We start from the raw sequence: 23987 nt of genomic DNA on the forward strand, positions 1-23987 counted from the left end.
GCCCATAACAGACCTGTTAGAAAATACTCACTCATAGAGCTGCCGGACGGAGGGTTTCCACATCTGCACAGTTGCCATATCCACCGCACAAATATCAGGATATGAGAGATGAAGATTAATGGGGGAAAAAACAGCGGCCTTCCGTGATACTCAGCAATCAGCTCATAGCGTTGGAACTTCCACACTTTATCCGAGTCTTCTTGTACTCGTTCAAAAGTGTAACTAGAAATAAAAGAAAAAGATTACCATGAATAACGGCGGGCCAAACGCAGGTCCCGACCCGATTTAGTCGTTTTCTATATTTTCCTCGCGGAAATTATTACCGCCAGCCACTCTCTGAATCCAATTCTTATTCCAATTCACTTCTCTGTTTTCTTGTCTTACCAAGGGACAATTTCCCCCCAGAATCGGCAGCAGGTCAACTTTGATAAGATTCGCTTTTGCAAAGGTTTACAAGTTAAAATTGCAACGTCCTCCTTTTGACTTATTCGAGAAAAGGTGGTTTTCTGTTGGCTACTCAGTTTCATGAAGGCCAACCAATCACGCTACGCAGTTTTCCCACCCTTGACAATGGTTACAAATTCTAGCAGGTTTAATACGGGACTCCTGGAAACATGGTCTCCCGCGCTGGACATTTTCCCGCGCTTGGCCAGGAACTGGTCACACATTTTCCTGCGCTTGGTACTGTTTCGACTTCTGATCGGTTTGTTTACTTGATCTGGTCATGATGATGAAGCGTTACATTGTAGAAATTACATGTAGCTTATTTTCAATATTTTCACTGAGATGCAAATAGTATGAGAATTAAAATCACCTGAAAATGGCGATCAGAAGGTTAAGAAGAAGTACATTTGTGAACAACATGTAACCCGCCAGTAGAGCTGGAGATAACCACTTGGCAGTGGGGTGAACTTCAGCATATTCCTCAGGCTTTTTACCTGAAAAACACAGAAATAAATGAAAACCAATGACTAAATACCACACGGGAAAACATATTCTGGCTTACAACCCGTCCAGTATTTTCGCTTGCCTCCGATTGGTCAAAAAAATGCCGCATGTAACATGCCTCTTCTAAACTAGGGCATATTTATCCTCTGTTATTATTCAACACATTGTAACACTGCCTAAATATAGTCACGCGCACTCAATATGAGTCGTCCGTACACAACAGATATCCTGCGATCATATACGTCATTTCGTGTGTCGGGAGAGCTGTTTATACAAGTAACGACCTCGGAAGGTCGTCTCGAACTTTTCTGCAATAAAACTGTGCTTTAAATGAATGTGAATATATGAATCATATATTTTGAACTGCGGATGAAAGATCAAATAGAAGAAAGATCCTCGCAGTTAGAAAGCCTGAAAAAAATCCAGGCTTGAACAGGATTCGAACCATGACCTCTGCGATGCCGGTGCAGTGCTCTACCAACTGAGCTATCAAGCCAACTGGGAGCTGGTCATATTGTGAGTTCGTAATTTGTTATCAATGTGTTGAATAATAAAATTATCCTGCTCAATCTTGCGGAATATCCCCTGATTTTTGCCAACTCGGCCTACGGCCTCGTCAGCTAAGTATGAGGCGGTATTCCGCGCGATTTCGTAGGACAATTGTTAAATGTTTCCCAAGGTTATATCGCCCACTTTAAGACAAGCGTCGTTTTAACGTGCGCTTTCAGCGAAAACATCTGAGGGATAATAAGAACGGAAATATCTTTTATTTGGCTATATTTCTAGTCGAATTCTTACGGCGTTGAAAGTGAGCGATGACTGAGCGACGTAGTCGATAGCGAGGCGAGAAGTTGGGACTCCACGGAAACATACTTTGAGAAATCCTAGGATATTTGTCGTTTTATGGTGTGTGATGTCTTTAGTTCGAATTGTGCAGTGTTAGCCGATGAGAAAAGAGTTACTGTTACTAACATAATGAAAACAAACAGTAATTTTAAATTATTTTAACCTGATATCTCCTCAATGAAGAGCTCCCCGTACATTTGCCAGTACGGTAGATCCACGATGCCCCGCAACACCTGTTGAAAGCTCTTAGCGAACTTTCCAGGGCCTGGGAACGACACAGCCTGCAGCGCGATTCCATAGGCTATGATAAATATGAGTAAGATGATCACAAACTGCTTTAGATCTTCAAGCTGCGAAGAAACGACAGAACAAAATTACAATTATCAAAAACCAGCTTAGAGAGGTTCCGCTGCACGGTTTTGACGTCAAACTATCCCGGATCTAGATGACGCCATTGTTTTCTGTAATGTACAATGGAATACCGCTTTTTCGAACCTCCAAAAAAACTGAACTTGGTTAAGTTCCAAAAATCGGAGGTAAAAATCTGACCAGAGCAAGTCCAAGGGAAGAATCGAAGAATCGGGAGTTTCGAAAGTCGAGGGTTCGAATAATCAAGATTCCACTGTATATCATGGATTATCGATGCGTATAAATTCATAAATATTAGTGGGGAGTTGAACAAGTAACAACTGTGTATTGTTTTTTCGTCACTTGTCAAGTTGGGAAAATTCCTGTACAAAAGCGTTTTTATTGCTTTGCATTAAGCTGCATTGGCGTTTTAAGTCACGCAACACAACCTGTTTATAGCACAAAATCTTACCATTCTTCTGATCATGACAAGCTTTGGACCAAGCTGTTTGTTGACAGAGAAAATCTGCAGTGACCGCACAATAAACACGATGATATTCAAGGAAAGGATTATCCTGGCGGCCTCGTATGTTGAGTCAAAAAATCTCAGAATCGCGGCTACCACGAATGCTAGGAGAGAAAAAGCATCGACAATATTCCACGTGTCACTGAAATAAACGCTGAGTTTGTCACCAAAGTTCTTAGGCTGTTGAGATGCGAGCTGAAAAACAAAAACAAAGGAATTTCTAAAAGCGCAAACAAATCCATCTACTGGTGCAAAGACTGTGTATTATCTTCTTATTGGTCGTACTGACTTCAGAGTCCTCCAACTTGAAGAAAGTTTAGAAGCCCTTTCGTGTTTTTTTGAAGTTATGACAACGGGATACAAAGTTTGGGGGAACATGAAATATTTTTCTAAGTCTCGCGCACAAGAACCCTCATGTAAAACACACTGACCTGTCTTATCTCTTCCATGATGATTGTAAGGATCCAGAAATATAGGATCAGTTCACCTACACTAAGGCCGCCAATGGTCTGGGACGAGTCAAACGGAGGGAAGTACATCGTGATGATGTAAGCATACAGCAAGATGAACGCTATGTAAGACACCTGCAAATGCATCACCAAATGAAAGAATGAGACTTGAATTTAGATAAGGCTTGCATTTGAATGAGAGTTTATGCTCTTAGTGATCCCTTGGCGTTTTCGTTTGCTAAGTCCTCAAAATTCGGACAACATGATCTAACCAATCACAACGAAGGTAAACACTTTTCAATCAGTTAGAAGCAGAGCCTAAACCAATCATGTCCTCCTTCGTTTTCCCGCACATAGGACAGGTTGCACGTTTTCCCGCCCTTGGTGACAGCTGCAGATTTCCCGCGCTTGGTGTCGGTTGCACGGTTAGCTTTCTAATTCTGATTGACTTGCTGTAACATTTAAATTACAGTGATTGGTCAGATGACAAAATTCCTGTTTTTGTTTCAGAGGATCACTACAAAACCGCTCCCCCTTACCTGCGAAATCGTACGGAATATCACCTGATACTTAGCCGGCGAGGCCGTCCGCCGAGTTGGTGAAAATCAGGAGGTATTCCGCAAGATTGAAAAGGATGATCGCTCTATTATTTAACACATTGATAACAAAGCACAGTTTTATTACGGAAAAGCTGGAGAAGAACTTTATTTTGCCATTCTTCTCCCCGACACACGAAATTACGTATATCGCAGGATATCTTTTGACTGCGGACGACGAATATCGAGTGCACATGACCATATTTGGGCAGTGTTACAATGTGTTGAATAATAATTCTAGTTGGTTGTCGTTTATCACAATTTTTGCTTCTCGCGACTCACCCGTCACACACCTTTAACTATCTTTAGTTTGGAAGTAGATTTCTCACAATTCTGTTAAATATTGTCATTAAAGAAAACAGAGTTAATTACCAAATTGCCCATAAACTTGGTAAAAGGGGCAGAATAAAATGAGGCTATCCTTTCATAAACCCTCATTTCTTTGGATCTCATCATATATTCCATGGAGTGATCTTCGTGGAGCTCTGAAATGAAAAAAACAAAGTACTTATAAAGTACATGGAACTAAAACGCTGCAGTCAGTACAGCTTTTAATTCATGTAAACGTTTTTAATAGTGTCTCTGAAACTCTCACAACTCATTCTTTAAAAAAATTAACAATAAATGAATTTTCCACTCAGTGACGGAAGCATGCTCCCAAAAGGAGTCGAACCTGTGACCTTCCGATGTCATAGGTTCGACTCCTTTTAGGAGAACTCGGATTTTCTTTTTTCGAGTGTGGCTGTCACTGACTAAAAATTCATCTTTCATTTATTCATCAGGCTAAAGACATAACATCGCATTTCTTCACATACAAAATAATTTTCTATCTCGGATTGTTCTGCGGTCAGGAAATATCTAAAGGATGATACTGATTAGCCAAGTTCCGCTAACCTGGAATATAGTCCACAAAATCTTCACCCTCATTGCCGACATTAGCTTCCTCATCCGCTGCAGTGTTAGTGTTTCCATTGACAGTTTCAACCCTTTTAAGTTGCATTTCTTCTTCTCCTCCTCCTCCTCCTCCTCGCCGCATGCTTTTCATGCTTTTGCCCGTTAAACTTTTCTGTTGCTTGCGCGCGGCAGCTTCACGCTCGTGGTGCTCATCCGGGACAAAATAAATGAGTGGGAAAATGAAGAATGGGAGGAAAGTGCACAGGATGATCTGGAATGTAAACACAAAGCTAATTGTACATCAATATCAGCCTCAAGTGAAAGTTGACACCCACTAACTCCACCCTACCTCTGTAAAGCACCACTCACCCAAGTTCCTGCACTGTGTATTCATAACCATTACACCCATCCAGAGTCTAGTAAGTAGCCACTAGCCCCACACATCCCTACCCTACCCTACCTCACCCACCTTAGACTTTCTCAAAGTCCGTTTCCGTGGGAGTCCAGTCAGGCAGACTTCATTGTTCGTTGGTCACTGTTTCGGCGAATAAGAAGACGATTTGAGACAAGTCCACACCCACCCCTGCTAGATCTTTCTCCGTCCTTCCAAAACTAAGTAGCACCACCCCACTCTACCCCTGTAGGGCATTATTCGTTCACCTGCCTTCAATCATTGCGTGTTCACTCACTCCAAGTAGCACCACCCCACTCTACCCCTGTAAGGCATTATTCGTTCACCTGCCTTCAATCATTGTGTGTTCACTCACTCCAAGTAGCACCACCCCACTCTACCCCTGTAAGGCATTATTCGTTCACCTCCCTTCAATCATTGCGTGTTCATTCACTTCCAGTATCGTAACCCCACACTACCCCAGTAAGGAATCATTCCCCTACCTTCCACCACTGTGTGTTCATTGCCATTGTTCCCATCCAGAGTCGTGTGAGTAGCACTTGGCAGCTGACGTGTGCGATAAAGTTCTGATCCTCCGCCATGACAGCCAGATCAAGCGCGGTCAGGTGACCAAAGGACTCCAGTTCCTTCACCAAAAGGGTCTGGGACAGAGTTTCGTTTTCTTCATAGCACTCTTGGAGCACACCGATCGCGTGTTCTTCAAAATCACTGCACGATGAAAGCATATGAATCAACATGAGTTAAAATCCCTCACGATGTAACCGATAGGCTTCAAACCATATCGAAGTAGCCTGCGAAGCAAGAGTTTCCGTGGAGTTTTCTGCACTAAAAAGCCGATTTTTCGCATTTTGGACGCGCGCGAAATGAGGCGATTTCCGCGCGGTCAAACAGTGAAATCCCACGCGGTCAAACAACGAAAAACGCACAAATGGTTACGCTTGCTACGCAAGCTAACATCGGAGAGGCATCCAGGGAGAGATAGTCGGGGCGAGGGTAACTGTTGGTCAATACGAGAGGGAAAATTAGTAAAGAAAACAGAAGGGGAAAATGATGTGCCTGTCCCTCGCTTCCCCCAGTGTTTCGACTCAACTTTTGTATTGGAGCCATAACGTACCGTTCCGGTGTTGATGGGAGAACACTTATTCCTTTGAACAGTTTTTGCTCCGTGATCAAAAACTTATTGGCGCAGAAACTGTGAAAAACCGCGTCAGAAGTGGCGATGATGCAGCGACGTTTCACATTAATGTAGTTTTTTTTTCGCCACGATCATTTTAGCAGCCATTTTTTATGTCCTAGTGTAGCCCTAAAGTAACTCAGCTACCAATATGATCTACCGTTGGAGAAACTCCATGTAAATGGTGTACTGAAAGTCGTGAATAAGATGTTCAAGTATGGTGAGTTGGCTGGCACCTGTTATAAACACAAACCCTCTGAACTCTGTAAAGGAGACCAGTGGGCAATCGCTAGTCAATTTCTAGATTAATCCCTGAGTAATGTCAAACAACAGTGTGTGCTTTCCCCACAAATTTTTGCAGACAAGTACTATCCCCACAGTTCAAAACCAGAGTAACCCCACCACCACCCCCCTCCAGCCCCTCACCCACCCCAGGGGATATGATACTGATACTCACTCAGCATTTTCAACCAGCTCAACACTGATGTCAGTGATTGTGTCATCAGCTGCTGATTTTGCCGCCATGGATTTGAGCAGCCTCGTTGCCATGAGTGCGCATGCGATCTGCTCGCGGCCATTGATCCACATGACCTTAGCCATTGCCATCCTGTTGCTAAGCACCGCCCAGATAAACACGTCACGATACGGTCTTGTAAGAGGATCGAATCTATGCAATGGGTTATCTGAAAAATCGGATGTGAGCAAAATTTTAATATACATATTTGTATAGTGCGTGGTTTTAAGCAAAGACTGGCTTTCTTCACTGTTCTACCTCACTCGCATTTCCTATTAAGCGCTTCAGTCGCACAACTCAAGTGTCCTAAATAGCAATTCCAGAGGCATCACTTTAGTTTTCCCGTTTAAACATCAGTGTCTTGTCAAGTAACTGGCCAAATTAATCCTACAGAGTCTTGACTGAAATGCTCTTAAATCTAAATCACACTTCAGGGAAGTCGCTTATCCAACCATGATTCCTGGAGAGTTTTCAGGATGCCATCAATGTAGCCTTCAGCTTGTTTCACGAAATCTAACACTGAATTCTCACTGGACAATGAGTGGACAGTCAATCTCTACGAATTTATGCGAAATAACAGTTAAATCTCTTTTAACCTTTTAAGACCCACTGTAAACCTGCGTATTATCCTAAATGTTATTTGTTACGGTACCATACGGTACCAGATTGAGGAAAATCCCTAAACACCAATACATTTTATCAGTTGGCAATCATTTCCCCATGGGCGACCACCAGAGGAAATTTCACTGTCCGCTTTAAGTGACTTACCCACAAATAAAACGTCCAAGCTGGCTTTACGGGATTTTTCAGCAACTGTTTGGAAGTAGCGGGGATCCCGAAGGTAAATACTGTGATAGGAATCCCCCATCAATTTCTCTATCACTTCACCGACGATGGACATGCTAAGATCTTTTACATTCTTCTTGTTCTGCAATGTAATGATTCAAATTTTAAAATTTTAACACTATTCTCGCGTAACTGTACTAATGTACCGTTTTTTTTATGCGGGCTCCCGACTGTTGAGGGATGGACAAACACGGCTAAAATAACCGTGAATACAATGTATGGGATTTTGATGCACTTTGGGCCTCTTTAACCCCGCTAGAATTTAACGGACTTTTACAACGAATATTTCTTTTAAAGGCATTTGTCCTGACATTATTTTCGTGAAGTATGAAGAACAAATTCAGTCATCTGTTATCTGCTTCAACCTGATTGGTCCATTTTCATCACGTGGTATGATCCTTGCAATCTGATTGGCTGGAGTCCGCCATAACCCCAACCGCTCCTTTACTACTAGATTTCCATAATTGGAATAATGTAACTGAAATATGTCAAATAATTTTAAGTTCTGAAGGGGAGGAGTTACAGAGGTTCAAACTCGGTGCAAATCCCATACGTTTTACCCGTTTGCCCCCCCCCCCCCTACCCCCCTACTCCACAACTGAAACAATTTAACAATAACATATACAAACCATTTCTTGTTGAATCAGCGGCTTGATAACACTGTTACTTGGAACCTGATTAAAAAAAATTGAAATGAAATCTTAGTCACAGTACATCCAAGTTAGTAAAGCTAACTCCCGTTTGTGATTGGTTAGCAAAACTCGCGCCAGTTTTTCAACCAATAAGAAGTAGCCTGTGTAGCTGGCGGTATTGTCCGCGCGCGAATATTAAGTCTCCATTCCCCTCGCGACTTCGCTGTTCATTCTTGCGGGTCCGTCGCCCAAAGGCCCCAAACCTTGCTTTCACCCAACATCTCGCCAGCGAAGCAAAACTGAGGGATAACGTAAATGGAACCTAGCATCCTCAGACAGAGCTCTTCTTTAACAATCTTATGAACTTTCATCAAATCAACGAATGTTTTGCTCGTGGCAAATGGTTGAAGCCAGGAGTCATATTACAAGTCGGTTAGGAATGATCATCGGGTGAATGTAGTCCTGAGAAGGACTGCTTGAGATGACATTGGCTGTCAACTTGAGCCGAGAAGCCAAGTAAACTGGGTGGTATCGTCATCCTGTGGCGAAAACGTTAAATGAGAGCTTTCTCTGCCTTGTGTACGTACATCCCGGGGGGGGGGGGGGGGACTCCAAAAAAAAATGGGTAGGGGTGTGCGGCCCGCTTCCCAAAACCCTTACCCTATTTATGACCAAAATCTGCGATTTTCCCTACCCTATTTATGACCTGAAGTAGCTTCTTCTAAAAAAAAATCGAACCCAGGACTAGAGTGCAAAAATCTATACCCTATTTATTACCAAAATGGCGGCAAAATGGCTAAAAGCGATACTCTATTTATGACCGAAACAGCCGGAAAACCATACCCTTTGGCGCCGCACATACCTATAGAGCCCATATAAGGGAGTATTCCCCCCCCCCCGGGACGTACATGCTCTTGTTCCCATATTAGCTATAATTCTCAGTAGAAATCACGCACTCATTAATCAGCATTCCAATTTTCTAAGTCATCATTTGTTGAATGGCTTACCCCAGCGTACAACTGACAGAGGATTTGCGGAGACAAAAATTCTCTCATACTCAGACCATTCTGCAGGAAAAGCTCCACAAACTCCGTCTTGTCATCAAGTAATGCTGTCAGCATGGGGTTGGCCAGGTTCTCCGTCTGAAAAATAACAAGCTTAAGTTGTTAAATTGAACTGGAACGATGACAACGATAGACACACACAATAATGATCTTGATTTATTCGTTAACTGATGTTCAAGTCACAGAGCGGTTTCCAACTGAGTGTCGTAAAACCAAAACCAAAGTAATTACTCTGGCCAATCGCAACAGATGTAAACAACATAACGAGCCAATCAGAATTCGAAGCAAAGACATGTAACTGGCGCCAAGCGCGGGAAAACGCGTGCGGCAAAAACACGATTGGTTTTGGTTTGGATTCCCATTGGTTGAGAAAGTGGCGCGAGTTTTGTTAACCAATCACAGAGCGTAGTAATGCAAAACCAAAGCAAACGGGAAATTACTTTCGATACTCAATTGAAAACCGCTCTTTTGATCCCAACACTTTATCAAAGTAAATGAAAAATGTTTGAAGTTACCGTCCAACGCCTTTCATCAGTGAAGATTTCGCTCTTGGCCACATCAATTCTGTTCCAGGCCAACGCTAAATTCAACTGCACTAAAGGACTGGAACTGTTGGCTGTCGATCACAAGTGAAAGCAAAATGACAAGGACAATGTCAACAGCATGAAGTACAACACTGAACAATTCAGAAAACAAATTAAATAAATTCACCGCTGAGACCACAGAAAATGTTGTTTTTCCTGTATAAAAGTTAAACTTGGCACCTCTCGTTGCAAGTCCTTTGTTTAACCCATTAAGCCCTAACAGTGATCAGTATCCAATTTCTCCTTGTAATATCAATGCTTAGTTAACCCCTCAGGTCATGAGAATTAATTAAAAGATATGATCACCCAATGTGAATTGTCTTGATATTTTAATAACTTCTCCCCAGCACTTTTATAAGAAAAGTATGGGGACAAGATAGGAGAATTTGTTCTTTGATGATATTAGGGGTTAAAGAGTTAAGTCCTGATTGGTTCTTCTTGGTTGCTGCGATCCCTACTCTTTCCCAGAGACAACTTTTCAGGACTTCAAAAGACTTCTGGAGATTTTTATAGCTTAAAATATCATAAAATATGAACGCAAAAACTCCACTAATGTTAATGAAAAAACACAAGAAAAACAATAAGGAACAAAAAAAAAAAAAAAAAAAAGAGAACGAAAAGGAACTAAAATAAAACCTTGCAAAAAACACTTTAAAGTCACGGACAGATACATAGAGAATGTTCTTTGTGTTTGGTACTTCTACTTGTGTCGTTAAAAGAAGGTAAAGCCAATGATCATCTGGATGAGGTGACATGGGCTGATGTTTCGACAACCTGAGTGGACGTCCTCTTGACGCTGATGAAGGCTTGTGCTAAGATTGTCAAAACGTTAGTCCATGTCATCTCAAACAGTCCTTCTCACGACTACACTGGCATGAAGGCTGAGTTGAAACCATTAATAGTCTTTTGTTACATGTAGTTAAAGGAGAAGCATCGCGGGAATTTGGTGTTATATCAAAAACTCCAAAACGTTTTTTTCATCGACAGAATCCTAAAAGTATTGCTCACTTTTGTCACAGATTGTTACCCCAGTGTACTAAGACTATCGATGAGTGTCTCTGGCCAGAGATGGACTAGCTTAGAAGTCAAGGGACTGCAAGTTGAAAACGTTAGGACGACTGTTTTCAAGTTCTCGCAGTTTCGTTTCCAAAATGCACCAGAGCAGATCATGAAGTTGTTCCTTTCAAGAATTCAGTTAATTTCTTTTTCTTCATGTTCTAGAATTATCCTGTAATTAAGTGAAGGTGTTGTTGCACGATTTTCACCACAAAAAGGTTAAAATGCTTGTGATACTTCCCCTTTAAGTTATACACATCAGCAGTATAATTAGTAACTGCTCTTTCTGTTTAAGAATGACAAATTTTTAACCGGAATTATACACTGGTTTTGGTGGTCAACGAACTGAACCACTTCTATACATAAAATACAAAGTATATGGTTTAAACATGGCTTGTAAGAGGAGAGTACTTTAACCATCTCCATATGCTTTGCTCACCTTCACATTCTGACACATATTCAAACTACCTAGTCTACATCTAACCTGCTTCACAGGTTTAACCTGTATGTCTGGACTGACTTCCTTCTACTCAACCCATGAGGTAGCAGTTCACTGATCCATCAGTAAATTATGCAAGACAAAAAGCTGAGTCAAAGAGTTAGAGCAAGTTTTTGAAAGGTGTATTACATTACATAATACAATGGTCACAAAGTCACACAAAGACAGAGAAAAATATGACAAAGTCCTGGTCATACCTTTTAAGAGGGCTTTCAGGATAGCAAGATCAATATCCTGGGAAATGTTTGTTTCATCATCAAGCCTGTAAATTGAGATCTGAAAACAAAAACCAAACAACAAAAAGCGTTAGTTGGTCACTGCTTTAATTTATTGCAGGTTCATACAGTATGTATGAGATAGGTGGTATCTTCAATAAACTCCCCTGCCCCAGGCAAGGTGGGTCCTCTTCGAACAAACTTGTTATAACCATTTCCCTAACAGCAGTCCGTCCTGGATGTGAAATATATGAATACATAATTATATTTCACTGTCTCGTCTTACTTACTGTCAAACACACAAAGAGGGGAAACGAAAATATTCTTGAGCTTACTCACCATTTTTTCATCCTCAAGCACTTGCTCAATCATCTTGTAATGTTCACTGACATTTTCTGGTTTCATAAATGGAAACATCTCGGCAACCTTGGCTCGTATTTTGCCTTCAAACATTGGATCAATGATGTTGCAAGTCGTTTTGCCTTCACTATGAAAGAAGAGACCATTTGCAAAAAAAAATCAATTTAAACATTGACTTAACTGAAGCACATTTCTGATTTTGTTTTTAAATATCAGACATAGTGTAGTGTGTAAAAATGATTCACGTCTTGTCAAATCAACTTATTTAAAAACCAATGACATAAGTAGTGATGTTGAAAACCTTTCATGTAGTGTTTTGGAAACATTTCTTTCAACACATGCCTAGGGGGCCATTATTCTCTTTTTATTTTAGTCTTAACCTGTTTATTATGCAGTCAAGGCTAAGTGACAGTCGTAAGTAGGGGTACACTTAATAATAGTTTTACAATCAATCTACATCACGCCTGACCAGTATTTTTGAAATTTGAACAGAGTTTTGAAATATAAAATTATGTCACTTTTGAACATTTGTCATTGAGTTTTCTGAGTTCCCATAGCAATTTCCGTAGTTTATTAATGGTATAAAGCTACAAATTTTTCTTTACATTACAGCACTGAATATTTTAGAAACAACAATTGTTTCCCAAGTATTTTGAATTTTTTTCTTCAATTAATGCGTCTTTTTTGCAAGATTTCCAAAGAAATCTTCAAGATTTCATTCAAATGCCAGACATTGAATACAAAGAGGAATTCGAATATTAATTTCAATCTCAGAAATACTGGTTATGCGTGATATGAACTGACTGTAACAAGAAAATATTACAATCAGGATAGTTATCATAAATATCTATCATAAATATCTTATCAATTATGATAAATTGCATAAAATTGCATTCTCAATAAAAAGCCTACCATTTCTTAACAGTGTGGCTGTAAGCATAGGCGACACAATCAGCAGCTCGGCCACTTCCATCCACGACTACAGCTGGGATTTTCTTTTTGATGAGCTCACACATGGTACGAACAGTGTTAGGTCCGCCTTCCAGAACCAACAGTACCACAGGAACACCAATGGCACCTGCAGAAATACAGCACGTGTACGTGGTATTCAGCAAATTTTGTAATCAACATCTATTTATGGTACTGGTTACCAAAGGAGCAGGGATGACACAGTGGTGAGAGCACTCGCCTCTCACCAATGCGGCCCGGGTTTGATTCCCGGACTTGGCGTACAGTTACCCATCATAAAGAGTAGCAAAGTGCCAATGCAAGCCAAGTAAACACATTGCATTACTTGTTGGATGCATGATTTATGTAAAATTTAGATTCACACAGAATAAATCAATCGATCATTACTGTTCCTTCCAATAGGAAGTTATAGCTTAACTGAAGGACCGACATGTCACTCACTCACTCACTCTACCGACTGCAATGCAGTCGGCCATGAGCTTCTCCACTGCTTCCTACATGTATCTTGTGCTATGCGATGGACCTCCTCTTGCAATGGAGGGTGGGCCTCACAGATCACATTGGCAATGAATTGATGGGCAATCGATTTAACGTTTGTAAATGCGAGTTTTACTGACATGTATTGCATTTACATAAAATAAGATAGTTTTACCTGTAAGTGTTTTGGCTTATATTTGGCAGAGTTTTTGCAGGTGGCCTTCAATTTCTTCAGAACACGTTGCCCTGAGATTGTTTGGCTTTGTTGCACTTCATTTGAAGTACAAACCAGTGACTATGGGAAAATTGTCAATTTTTATCACAAAACGAAGTGCAAAGCAGAGGATAAAACATTGAGGCAACGTTACCTGGAGGAATGGAAGGATCCATGCAAAAAAAAGCAGTAGATTTGAGGTAAAACAACATAAAATTAGTAAAAAATTAATACACTATACGTGTAGGTCAGTTATGTATTGTCAGGTCTGTGTTCATTGTGTACGTACCTGCAGCAGATCTGGAGTCAGTTTTGACCTTCATTACTGCCTCCTCAAATCTTGATCGTAGATCAATCTCCACTCCATATTTCCCTTCAGTTCCGTTATCCACCAGCAGGAAATGCGAGTGATTGGAGTCCAGCAGTGCCCCACTGGACCCTGGGACATTCTCCATGCGGTATGTGGCTGGGTACAGTCCATTCTGGTCCTGCACACAACAAAAAATAGAATGGCAACCTGATAACTAAACTTGTTTTTGATTTCTTACAAGTCCATGAATTCCTCACAGTATAAAACATTGGAACAATAATAGGCCATTTCCGAGTTGCTCCGAACCTCATTATGAAAGTGAGGTTGTGCGCATAGTTTTTGTTATGAAAATAGTTTACATTCATATGTAAAAAAAAAAAAATAATTTTTACATGAAAACCTTTGCACTTAGCCAACTTAGACAAGGCAACTGGGTCACTCTGTAGTTGTCTTGATCCTCTTTAAACAAAATAATATTTGACCACAGGCTCACCTGTAATATTCAAGAAGGATACAGATACGATTGAATCTGCACTGTTTCATGTTTAGGCCATTTACATGTACCTCTAAAATGAAATGTATCATTACTTGCCATCTGTCTGGTTACAGATTCCTGTGTTTTTGGTAGTTTTTGTACACCTTGAATGAAATTTGATGCTTAAAAGGACTTCAAAATAACCTACTTCTTTATTTTAATCAGTTTCACTCCACCTCATTTCATGTCCCACTCTCTTTGCTATGGTGTACAAGGTTGTAGTTCTCTCGCCCTCCCCTCCCTTTGTCGTAGATAATTCACACTTAAAGCCACAATATCAACGTGCATATTCTTCTTACAATTCTACATATCTTTTCATGTATTACTACTTTTGAGAATTTGTTCACAAATCAGACATTTTATCTTTGGTGATCATTTTCTTTATTTCTCATAACAGGTAGTGATATTGTGAGGAGAAATTAGGGTTAAAAAGGGTTAAAAATCCTTGACAATAGTGTGTAGTATTTTACCTTGCGAGCTATGAGTGAATCCTTCCTGTCCACAATGCCCCATGTAGCTATCCCAATCACATTAACCTTGTCTTCACTGCCGAACGTGATTTCTTGTTCTTTCACTGCTTCACCCACATGCTTCATCACACCAGTGTTTGTTCCACCTACATTGTACAAAATCAATGCAAACAAAATTAAAAACTGTGATTTAACTCCTCTGGAGGGTGCAACCATGTCAGCGAAAAAAATGCTTGGAAACTAGGCTTAGGTTGAAGGTCAAACTATGGACGCATTCCATTTGTCAGGACTGGCTGGCCAGATCGATCATTTCACAAACGGAATGTACATTATTTGAACAATACGTGCAGTTCATTCACCACTTCTTGGAACTCCTTCAAAATAACGCACGCAATTTTCAGAATGTGTCATTTTGAAGAATTCCTAGAATCAGTCCTTCAGTCCTTCCTCTACAAAATTGTAAAGATCAACCATGTACGCCGAAAAAAGCATAATAAAGATGATGATGATGATGATGATTATTATTATGCGCAGTAAGACTATCTGTATGCACAGTATCAGAAAGCAACACAAGGCACATAGCATAACCTGTGAGCCAAGCGAAACTTAAAATAGCACATGAATAAATCAATAAAATATATATACATATTATATATAAAAGTCATAGTCTAGATGTTCAGAGACACCGAACTGTCCTGCAGTCCGCCAGACAACTTCACTTCACTTATTATTATTATTATTATTATTATTATTATTATTATTATTATTATTATTATTATGATTATCATTATTATTATTATCTTTATTATTATCAATTGGTATGGACCCACTGGTCTGGCTGGCAAGTTCTGACATGTGGAAAGCAGCCATAGTTGATATTGTTACTGTTATGAATACAAACCTGTAATAATCCAGGCACTCGTTGACTTAGCTGCTTTTATTAGACCTCTTCTGAACACTTCTTTTAATCTGGGTTTGAGGACAAAACTTTTGGCTCCACCCGTCACAGAAATAACCAGATTTGGGATTTCAAGATTCCATCTTTCCAACATCAACTTGAGAATGAGCTGGACATCAGTGTCATGAGACATGCGCACATACTACAAGATAAACAGGTAAAACATGTATTTTTGTCAGTAATTTACTATAATTATAATTTCCATAATATATGTAGCTTGTATAAGGATCAGGTCACAACTGACCCATTGGTACTTTTTTGGTTCACGCAGTTTTGTAGGCTCAATTTCCGCCGCTCCCTTGCGTACTCGGGGAGGGGGTGAGTACGCACTCATTTTCCCCAATAGTGGCTGGTAATCAAACCTAGCAGTTTTGCTGAATTTTTGTATTTCACCCTTGTTTCCTTTACAAAACATTGCCCAATGATCTTTTATTTTTTTTTTTTTTGTTATACTTTGGTTACAGTAAAGACATGATTATGGGCAAGATTTCTGTTTTTATCACAAAATGAAGTGCAAAACAGCATATAAAAATATTTTGGGGCAACGTTTCCTAGCTACATGTACATGCAAAATTTCAACAAATCTGAGCCAAAACTGAGCTAAAATGGCGCTATAGGTCGGTTATGCCCTGAGTGAGCCCTTCATTTATTGTGAACCAAGATATTTATGCCTTCTAGTTTAAATTTTTGTTACTGGTTTTAAAATTTTCAAACTGCCAGTTTAATTTTCATCTCCCGTTGACTCAGTTTCATTGTCACAATCTAGAAGAAAGATAAAAAAATAAACCAAACTGGTTTGTAAATTGTTGACCTGTATAGGTTACACCCTTTGATTACTTTCATGAGTAGGTACAAATTTGTACACAGTTAACTAAATAAAATAACATAAATATAATTATATACTACAGTGTAAAATAACACGTTATTCTGGCTGGGATTATTGTGTAATCTCTTTTCCTTAACATTAATGAGAGCAGGGATACCACAGTAAGAGCACTCGCCTCCCATCAGTGTGGCCTGGGTTCAATTCCAGGACTCGGCGTCATAATTATGTGCCTGGTTAAGTTTGTTGTTTGTTCTCATCTTTTCTCTGAGAGGTTTTTCTCCGTACTCTGGTTTTCTCCTCTCCTCAAAAACCAACATTTTCAAATTCCAAATTGATCTGGAGAGTGTCTCCACTATCCACAATTTAGTGCTCTGTGCTAAAGTAACATTGACACGTAAATGAAGTGATCTTTTTTGAGGGGAAGACAGTTAATTAACTTACTGGAACTCTCTTTGTCTGCTTGCCTTGGCCCAGGAAGTCAATCTCGCCATAAGCATCAGTGTGTACCTGCCGAGTACACCTCTCCGGAGTCCACTGATCACTGCTGGTGTCTTCACGTGCTACATTACTGTCATGCCCTGACTTCCTTCTTCCACACAAACAGAAAGGGTCACTGAAAATAGATATTTATGAAATTATGAAAATTATATGAGACTGAAGCATTTGCATCCAGCTTTACATGTAAACATACACAGACAACTATTTACCAGAAACCATTCATATTTACCTAAGGTTTAAATTAAAATCTGTTGCTCCAGAAATAGTGGTTGCCTCATACCCCCCCCCCCACCCCCCTCCTCTCCACCTAGAGTTTTTTTTATGTGAACCTACCCTCTTACTTCTCTGGAAATTGAAGTTTAGCTTCATACTTTCCTTTAACAATTTTGTACTTAGAGACCACTAACCCCCCCCCCCCCCCCCCCAGAATTTTCACTGACCGTCCTTGAAATGGAAATGGATGTTGTTAAATGCAGCTTGCACATCTATCGGTCTCCCTGATAGTTTCGGAGGTTGCCTTGTGTGACATCCAATTTCCCTTTACTTTAATAATAAGATGCAATTTGGGTGAACATGGGCCTTCAATGTCAAATCATTAAAGTTTTGATTTATATCAAGTGCGCATGATAAGATTATATTGAACATCTTACACTGCATTAGCTGATTTCTTGGCATCCTTAACGATCTTAATACACTCTCTTCGTCGAAAATTGCCAGCAATCCATGACTTTTTACTTTTCTAAAGGAAAAAAAAAACAAATTAAATATACTTTGTTTTGACAACTCAATACGAAATGTACAATACCTGGTACATTTGTACATGCATTGCTTAAAAAACGTTTGAATTTACATAAACTGTCATGCACACAGCCATTTACAAAATGCCAAATCTTCAGTGTCTTCTGGTGGACATTAAATGAATATGAATATATAAAACATATATTTGAACTGCAGATAAAAGATTAAAAATATGCACAGACATTAAAAAATATCCATAAAGAATATAAAGGTTTAAGTTTTAAGAAAAGAGTACATATCAACACATTGTTTCAGCTCTGACACACACAAATTAACACATCTAGCACAACTAACTTTTGAATTACTTAACCATCAAAAATTTAACACTCTCAGATTTACAAAGTCACTTGACTTGTGTAATATGATGCCCATTAAAGGGACCTGCAGTATTGACATAAAACTTCCCACTGCCTTGTTGTTGGGATAGTAAAGCCCTCAGCCGCACAAATCTGTGGCTGAAATCCTGGTATATTATTTGCACTCAAATCAAAGCTTTTGAACAACACCCTTTTCAAGTTCTGTTTGTTTTTCAATTTTTTAAAGTGAAAAAAAGTTCAGGAAATTAATTTTATGAAGCAACCTTACCGAATGTGGACCAAATTTCTTAAGAGAAACTGTGCTACCACGTCTATCAACCTCATATAGTGGTGAAAATGTTTTTTCCTTCATGATTAAACCACAAGCCAACAGCTATCAAAATTTCAGGCAAACACTCACAAATAGAAACATATTGTCAGTGATACTTAATGCCTTCACATAAAAATATTGAGGTCAAAGACAAACTCCACAATATTCCAGTTTTTACTACTAACGTTTGAAGCATCCAGTAAACAAAACCAATAACTTATTGACATGAGCTTACTAATTCAAGGTTGGCAATTCAAATTAGCATATAAAAAGATCACATTTCATAATTTATTCAAAAACGTTTTTTAGGATTTCCCAAAGGATTATGTACATTGTAGCCCAAATTCCTTATCATTTGTGGTAATAGAAGCCATGATATAGCTTCTCCATCTTTCTCCTCATTATGGTCTTGCAAATACACAGGTCAACATTGCACAAACAAGACCCAAATTTCCAGAATAGTTTTTACTAAAACATCTGCTTTAGTGTCTCCAGCAGGGTTACTCATCATCCATGGCCCAATAAATTAAAAATAAAACACACAGAAAATATCAGTTTGATCAAAATGGATTAAACCAATCTTCTAAAAATATGTGAATAAAATACAATCAATAAGTTATTATAAGTTTTCAAATTTTTTTTTGGAAAATTACAGAAAACTTGCAGATTTCTACAATTACAATGTACAAAATGGAAAAGGTAAACTAACTACCGTGTAACTGAGATCATCAATTTCTACCACATTTGCAAACAATAATAGAAGCAGTGTCCAACAGTATTTTTAGTATTTGAAAACAGGAAAAAGGAGTAAATGCACTGAAGTTCACCATTAAATCATTCTCAAGTAAAAAAATTCTTAGTTACGCTATTGCGATAAGGCTGTTGCCTCACAGGGACCCGGTAGCCTGGGCCGGGCGCCCAAGAAATTTCTCTGGCAGCCTAAATATTTTGCTGAAGCAACAAACATTCACAGGTTGGGCTCCTAGACTCTCAGCTTTTAGCCCAATAGGCTCGTTCAAATTTCAATTAGACAACAATGTTTAAGACTACTTTGCTATCTCAACAATCAGCCATCTTGAACCATTCGTTATTTTGTTTTCCCTGGATAGTAAGTAAGTAAATACATGTAAGCTTTACTTCAGTAGGAATTAGCCCATTAAGTTCAATGGCTGGTATTCAGAAGGACCCTGCATTTAATTAATAAAATTACCAAATATAGTTTAAAAAATGCAATATTATTAAGGTGCAAAATAACACTAAGAAAAATGCACTCAGCTTACTAAAAATAAATTTCACAAGTAACTTGATAGCTATGTGTAAAAGAAGTTACTTGCTAGCTGAGAGAATGTTTGAACATTAGGATAATGTTGACAGTACATATGTAAATATTTACCAATGACATTCTTGAACTCCCACCGTCTCAAATGAATTTCAGTTTCCATTGAAGTCTAATGTCACTTTTATGTAAATTATCTGTATCCAAACCAGTTGATATCTTTTATTTTCAAATGCATTTATTTTCCTACTTTTGGTTAATAATTTCATTAAAATTAATCAAACAATTAACAAAAAATTCTTTGGATGTGAAATATATGGCATTCAAATATTTTAAAGTTTCTGATTAAACAATAAGTAAATGAGAGACCATCACAGTTATAAGTACACAACTAATATTAGCAGATGCTAAAACAAGGTCTGAAAAAAATTTATTTATTTTTTGCCATTTATTAATTATTATATCTGCAGTTCAAATATGTGAATTTTATATTTTTCTCTTCCATTCTTTCACCTCTATGGGCATTATCACAAATTCACAAAATGACCAATTCCTAGTTGGTTTGATAGCTCAGTCGGTAGTCACAGCACTGCACTGGCATCGCAGAGGTCATGGGTTTGAATCACATTCAAGCCAAAATGTACCATAAAATTGTAAATTAAAATATAATTGCTCTCTTTCTTGCCAGTAGACAAATGTTGGGTGGTGACCTTATAAAGTTAAATATACATCTGTAGTATTATCACACAAAAGCCAGCCAGACAGGCCAGTTGATCACCATTTTTTTTCACAATGCTTTACTCAGAAACTGGTATGAGCCTTTTTGAAGAAATTTGAAGGACTGGTATATATTTAGTTCCTCAAAGCGGTGCAACCAATAGATCAGGTTGGCAGACTAGCTCTGACAAAGGCTTAATTGTTTACACAGGTTCAGTTTCAAGTGGATCCAGGCAGGTGCAGTGCTGAATGAGATCTGTAAAGCTGCATGTTGTTTATTCAGGATTGGTCTTAAGTCCTCAATCAACTAATTTTTACTACTTTTTTGCTCATGTACAGAAAATTATGTATGAAACAGCTGATCCTAACCAACGCCACATTTATGTGGGTCTCATGAAATGTCCTGCTTTCTGTGACTGCATAAAACAAATAACATTTTATGTTCTGAGCTGAACAATAGGTTCATGTACCCAAGTAAACATGATTATAAAATAGCCAGAGTCAAGCAAGCACTGTGATTGGTCAAACTGAGGCATGCATTAAACTCCACAATGCACGAAGCATACGTATGGACAATGGTGCGTGCATTATAATTGTACATATGCACGGAGCACACATCAGATTTTTTGCCTGTGAAAAATCTGAGAAATTCAGAGACAGAATGCGCTGTCACTCCAGCGATTCCCAAAGAACAGTCTCTTGTACTGATGTTTCCAGACTTTAAATTAACTTCAATTTGTCTCTCAACACCTTAAAACCTTAAACTTGGCTTGGAGTTAACTTCTTGAACTTGCTTACGACGAGACGAAAAACTAAAAACAGTTTGCTTTTTACTTGATTACGCTGTCGCGTGCCCTGTCGTGATCGGCAAGAGCGCGCGCTCTTATATTACGCATTATCTCGTGTAAGGAGAAACTTGATGTTAATTCATTAAAATTCGCACTTGTCTGAGGAGTTGCGATTGTTTATATTTTATAGAAGAAATAAAAAACTTGTTCCTCATGCATTGTTGAGCTATGTAAGCACTTGGGAATTTTTAAGAACACTCGAGCAGTGCAGAGAGGCACACGCCTATGCCTCGTGCCTCTCTGCACTTCTCTCATGTTCTTAAAAATTCCTGGGTGCTTATATAACTCAACAATGCACTCGGCGCATTTTTTATTTCTTTATTCAATAATTTGCACAGCTGATACGAAATTGAATCAGTACAAGTATAAACTTGGAGCTCGATTCAGTTAGGACTGCAAAACCTGTTAAACCTGTTTTTGTATGTCCAAAAAGAGGTCATGATTGAGGCTTAGCTCACAGCTGTCAAAAATAATGTATTCTAAAACAGAAAGCCTAAGATGTCTAAGTTTTCTCCCGGAACTAAATGTCATACCAACCCACAATACTTTTCTTTAATAGCATATTTCCCTCAAAGATTTACTTTCCATTTTTGCAAGTGTCTACTGAAAACAAATCAGTTTTAGTAAATAAAAACTTTTTCAACAGAACAGATGGTTTAATATTTATTTCAGTCAGGGTGATCCCTTCAGCATGTTTGTAGAACCATTGCTGCTTATATTTGTGATTCAATGCTGAATCGACAGCATGTCATTCAGATTTATTAAATAGGTAATACCATGTATATATCTAAACAAATACTGTTATCAATAGGAATTTAGCAAAATACATGTTAAATGTGTTTACTAAGTGCAATGTTTCGTGCTTCAAGTTTACTTTTATCATAACACTTTTAATTATTAGTTATTTTATTAATGTATTAAATTCAGCAGATAAAGGCTTTAACAGTAGTTGCTTTATACTTACGTTCACTGCTGTTAAAGATGAAACGCGCCTACTGCCATTTGCTGAGAAAAACTGAAAAATTATTATCAAAATTTATCTTTTCATTTAATACAGAATGAGGAAAAACAATGTTTAAAAAATGAAAACAAAAATACTTTTATTATTTTTTTTATGTTCCTTTACACTTAATCCTTTTAGCCCTAACAGTGATCAGCATCAAATTTCACCTTGTAATATCAATGCTTATTCAACCCCTGAGGTCATGAGAATTAAGGACATGATCACCCAAGGTCTTTTCAATTTTCTTAAATTTTTAATAACTGCTCCACAGTACTTTTATCAGAAATGTATAGGGACAGGATAGGAGAATTTGTTCTTTGATATTAGGGAGAAAAGGGTTAAGAAACTCAATACACTTACAAAATTAGAAAAATGTGAATTAAAGATTAAAACTAATCACACAGTGTCAATTTTCCCCCTGAAGATTCACAATTTCAATTTTTAAGAACACCTTGTAATTTATTATCATTTATGTGATTTTTGTCAAGTTTCATCAAACCTTAAGACATTAAATATTTAGAAATTTACATAATACAAAATAAAATTATTAGAATTTTACAGTTCCATGGTTTATGTGTTGGTAGTTATGACTGTTGAAAGTTTTACTTTAGTTAATTAATAGTTAATGTTACCCAATAATTTTTTTCGGTACATTATGTAATGTACACGACCAGCAGTGTTTTATTGGGATTTAAAACCAAGAGATGCAGCTGAGTGGTTTTAGGCCCGATAAAACATGTGCTGCGAGTCTTTTGAACGGCTTCAAAAATATTCCTGGAAAAGCGTGTGTCAAGAGAGTTCATAACATGATGCTTTTGTGAACGCTGGAAATTAGCATACGAAAAAAACATTAACACCGCAAACTAAAACTTTTACTTATCATCCTATGACAGAAATTATAATTAATAATCATTGAAAGACAAAGAGATGTTTAGGTCATGATTTCATACACTAAACAATAAATGACAATTATAGAAACAATAATTCTCAGCGTGAGATGCAAGAGTTAAGAACGAAAATAAAATTCACACAGTAAAGTACATGTACCTCTAGCTGTTCAAATCCATGTAGTGATCCAGATAGTGACCCTTTGGAGTGCCGGCGAGCCTTCCCGGAACCTTGGCGAATCAGCGTATCTGTGGGAAGGCCAGCTAAACTTACTGAACTGACTGCCTGAACTTTATTGGGCTTCAAACCCAACATTTTCAGACTGAAGTTTTAAGGTGACCCGATAATTGCTGTTTCAATCTGCAAGAACAAACAAAAATTGTCATAACGTATTAATAGATATTGAAAGTGAAGCTTGTCTCTGAGCCTTATTGGTTCACATTAGCCATTAACATGCACATTTTTAAATTTTGTATCTTCTATAAAATTACGCTGACTGTCAGAGGACACTTTTTTTTCCTTGGGGAAGGGTGAGTGAGTTCCAAATTGATAAGGCTGCAATAGGTTATAAATCCCAATGACAGGAGGTACCGACCACTTGGCTCTTTAT

The 23987-nt window shown here is 38.4% G+C and overlaps 1 protein-coding gene across 2 annotated transcripts in view; it reads right to left on the minus strand.

Annotated features, from left to right (window-relative positions):
* Nucleotides 1-23987, minus strand: part of LOC146457732 (transient receptor potential cation channel subfamily M member-like 2) — a 33604-nt gene that overhangs the window by 8404 nt on the left and 1213 nt on the right. Inside the window, exons 2-24 of one of the 2 annotated variants that reach the window (XM_085091629.1) lie at nucleotides 23537-23737; nucleotides 22451-22501; nucleotides 17871-17959; nucleotides 17164-17335; nucleotides 15840-16038; nucleotides 14939-15084; nucleotides 13913-14111; nucleotides 12876-13041; nucleotides 11943-12090; nucleotides 11586-11664; nucleotides 9765-9865; nucleotides 9193-9327; nucleotides 8183-8227; nucleotides 7476-7635; nucleotides 6651-6876; nucleotides 5502-5727; nucleotides 4608-4878; nucleotides 4086-4198; nucleotides 3100-3252; nucleotides 2615-2863; nucleotides 1958-2144; nucleotides 815-938; nucleotides 32-222 (exon numbers count right to left, since the gene is read on the minus strand). In XM_085091629.1, the coding sequence (XP_084947755.1) occupies nucleotides 32-222; nucleotides 815-938; nucleotides 1958-2144; nucleotides 2615-2863; nucleotides 3100-3252; nucleotides 4086-4198; nucleotides 4608-4878; nucleotides 5502-5727; nucleotides 6651-6876; nucleotides 7476-7635; nucleotides 8183-8227; nucleotides 9193-9327; nucleotides 9765-9865; nucleotides 11586-11664; nucleotides 11943-12090; nucleotides 12876-13041; nucleotides 13913-14111; nucleotides 14939-15084; nucleotides 15840-16038; nucleotides 17164-17335; nucleotides 17871-17959; nucleotides 22451-22501; nucleotides 23537-23692 (3586 nt within the window). In that variant the 5' untranslated portion in view covers nucleotides 23693-23737. The remainder of the gene's footprint in view (nucleotides 1-31; nucleotides 223-814; nucleotides 939-1957; nucleotides 2145-2614; nucleotides 2864-3099; nucleotides 3253-4085; nucleotides 4199-4607; nucleotides 4879-5501; nucleotides 5728-6650; nucleotides 6877-7475; nucleotides 7636-8182; nucleotides 8228-9192; nucleotides 9328-9764; nucleotides 9866-11585; nucleotides 11665-11942; nucleotides 12091-12875; nucleotides 13042-13912; nucleotides 14112-14938; nucleotides 15085-15839; nucleotides 16039-17163; nucleotides 17336-17870; nucleotides 17960-22450; nucleotides 22502-23536; nucleotides 23738-23987) is intronic. The other variant, XM_085091630.1, reaches the window with a different exon arrangement.

The sequence above is a fragment of the Pavona decussata genome, unplaced genomic scaffold (genome assembly GCF_977016875.1).
Source record: "Pavona decussata unplaced genomic scaffold, jaPavDecu1.1 SCAFFOLD_238, whole genome shotgun sequence".
Classification (NCBI taxonomy): domain Eukaryota; kingdom Metazoa; phylum Cnidaria; class Anthozoa; order Scleractinia; family Agariciidae; genus Pavona; species Pavona decussata.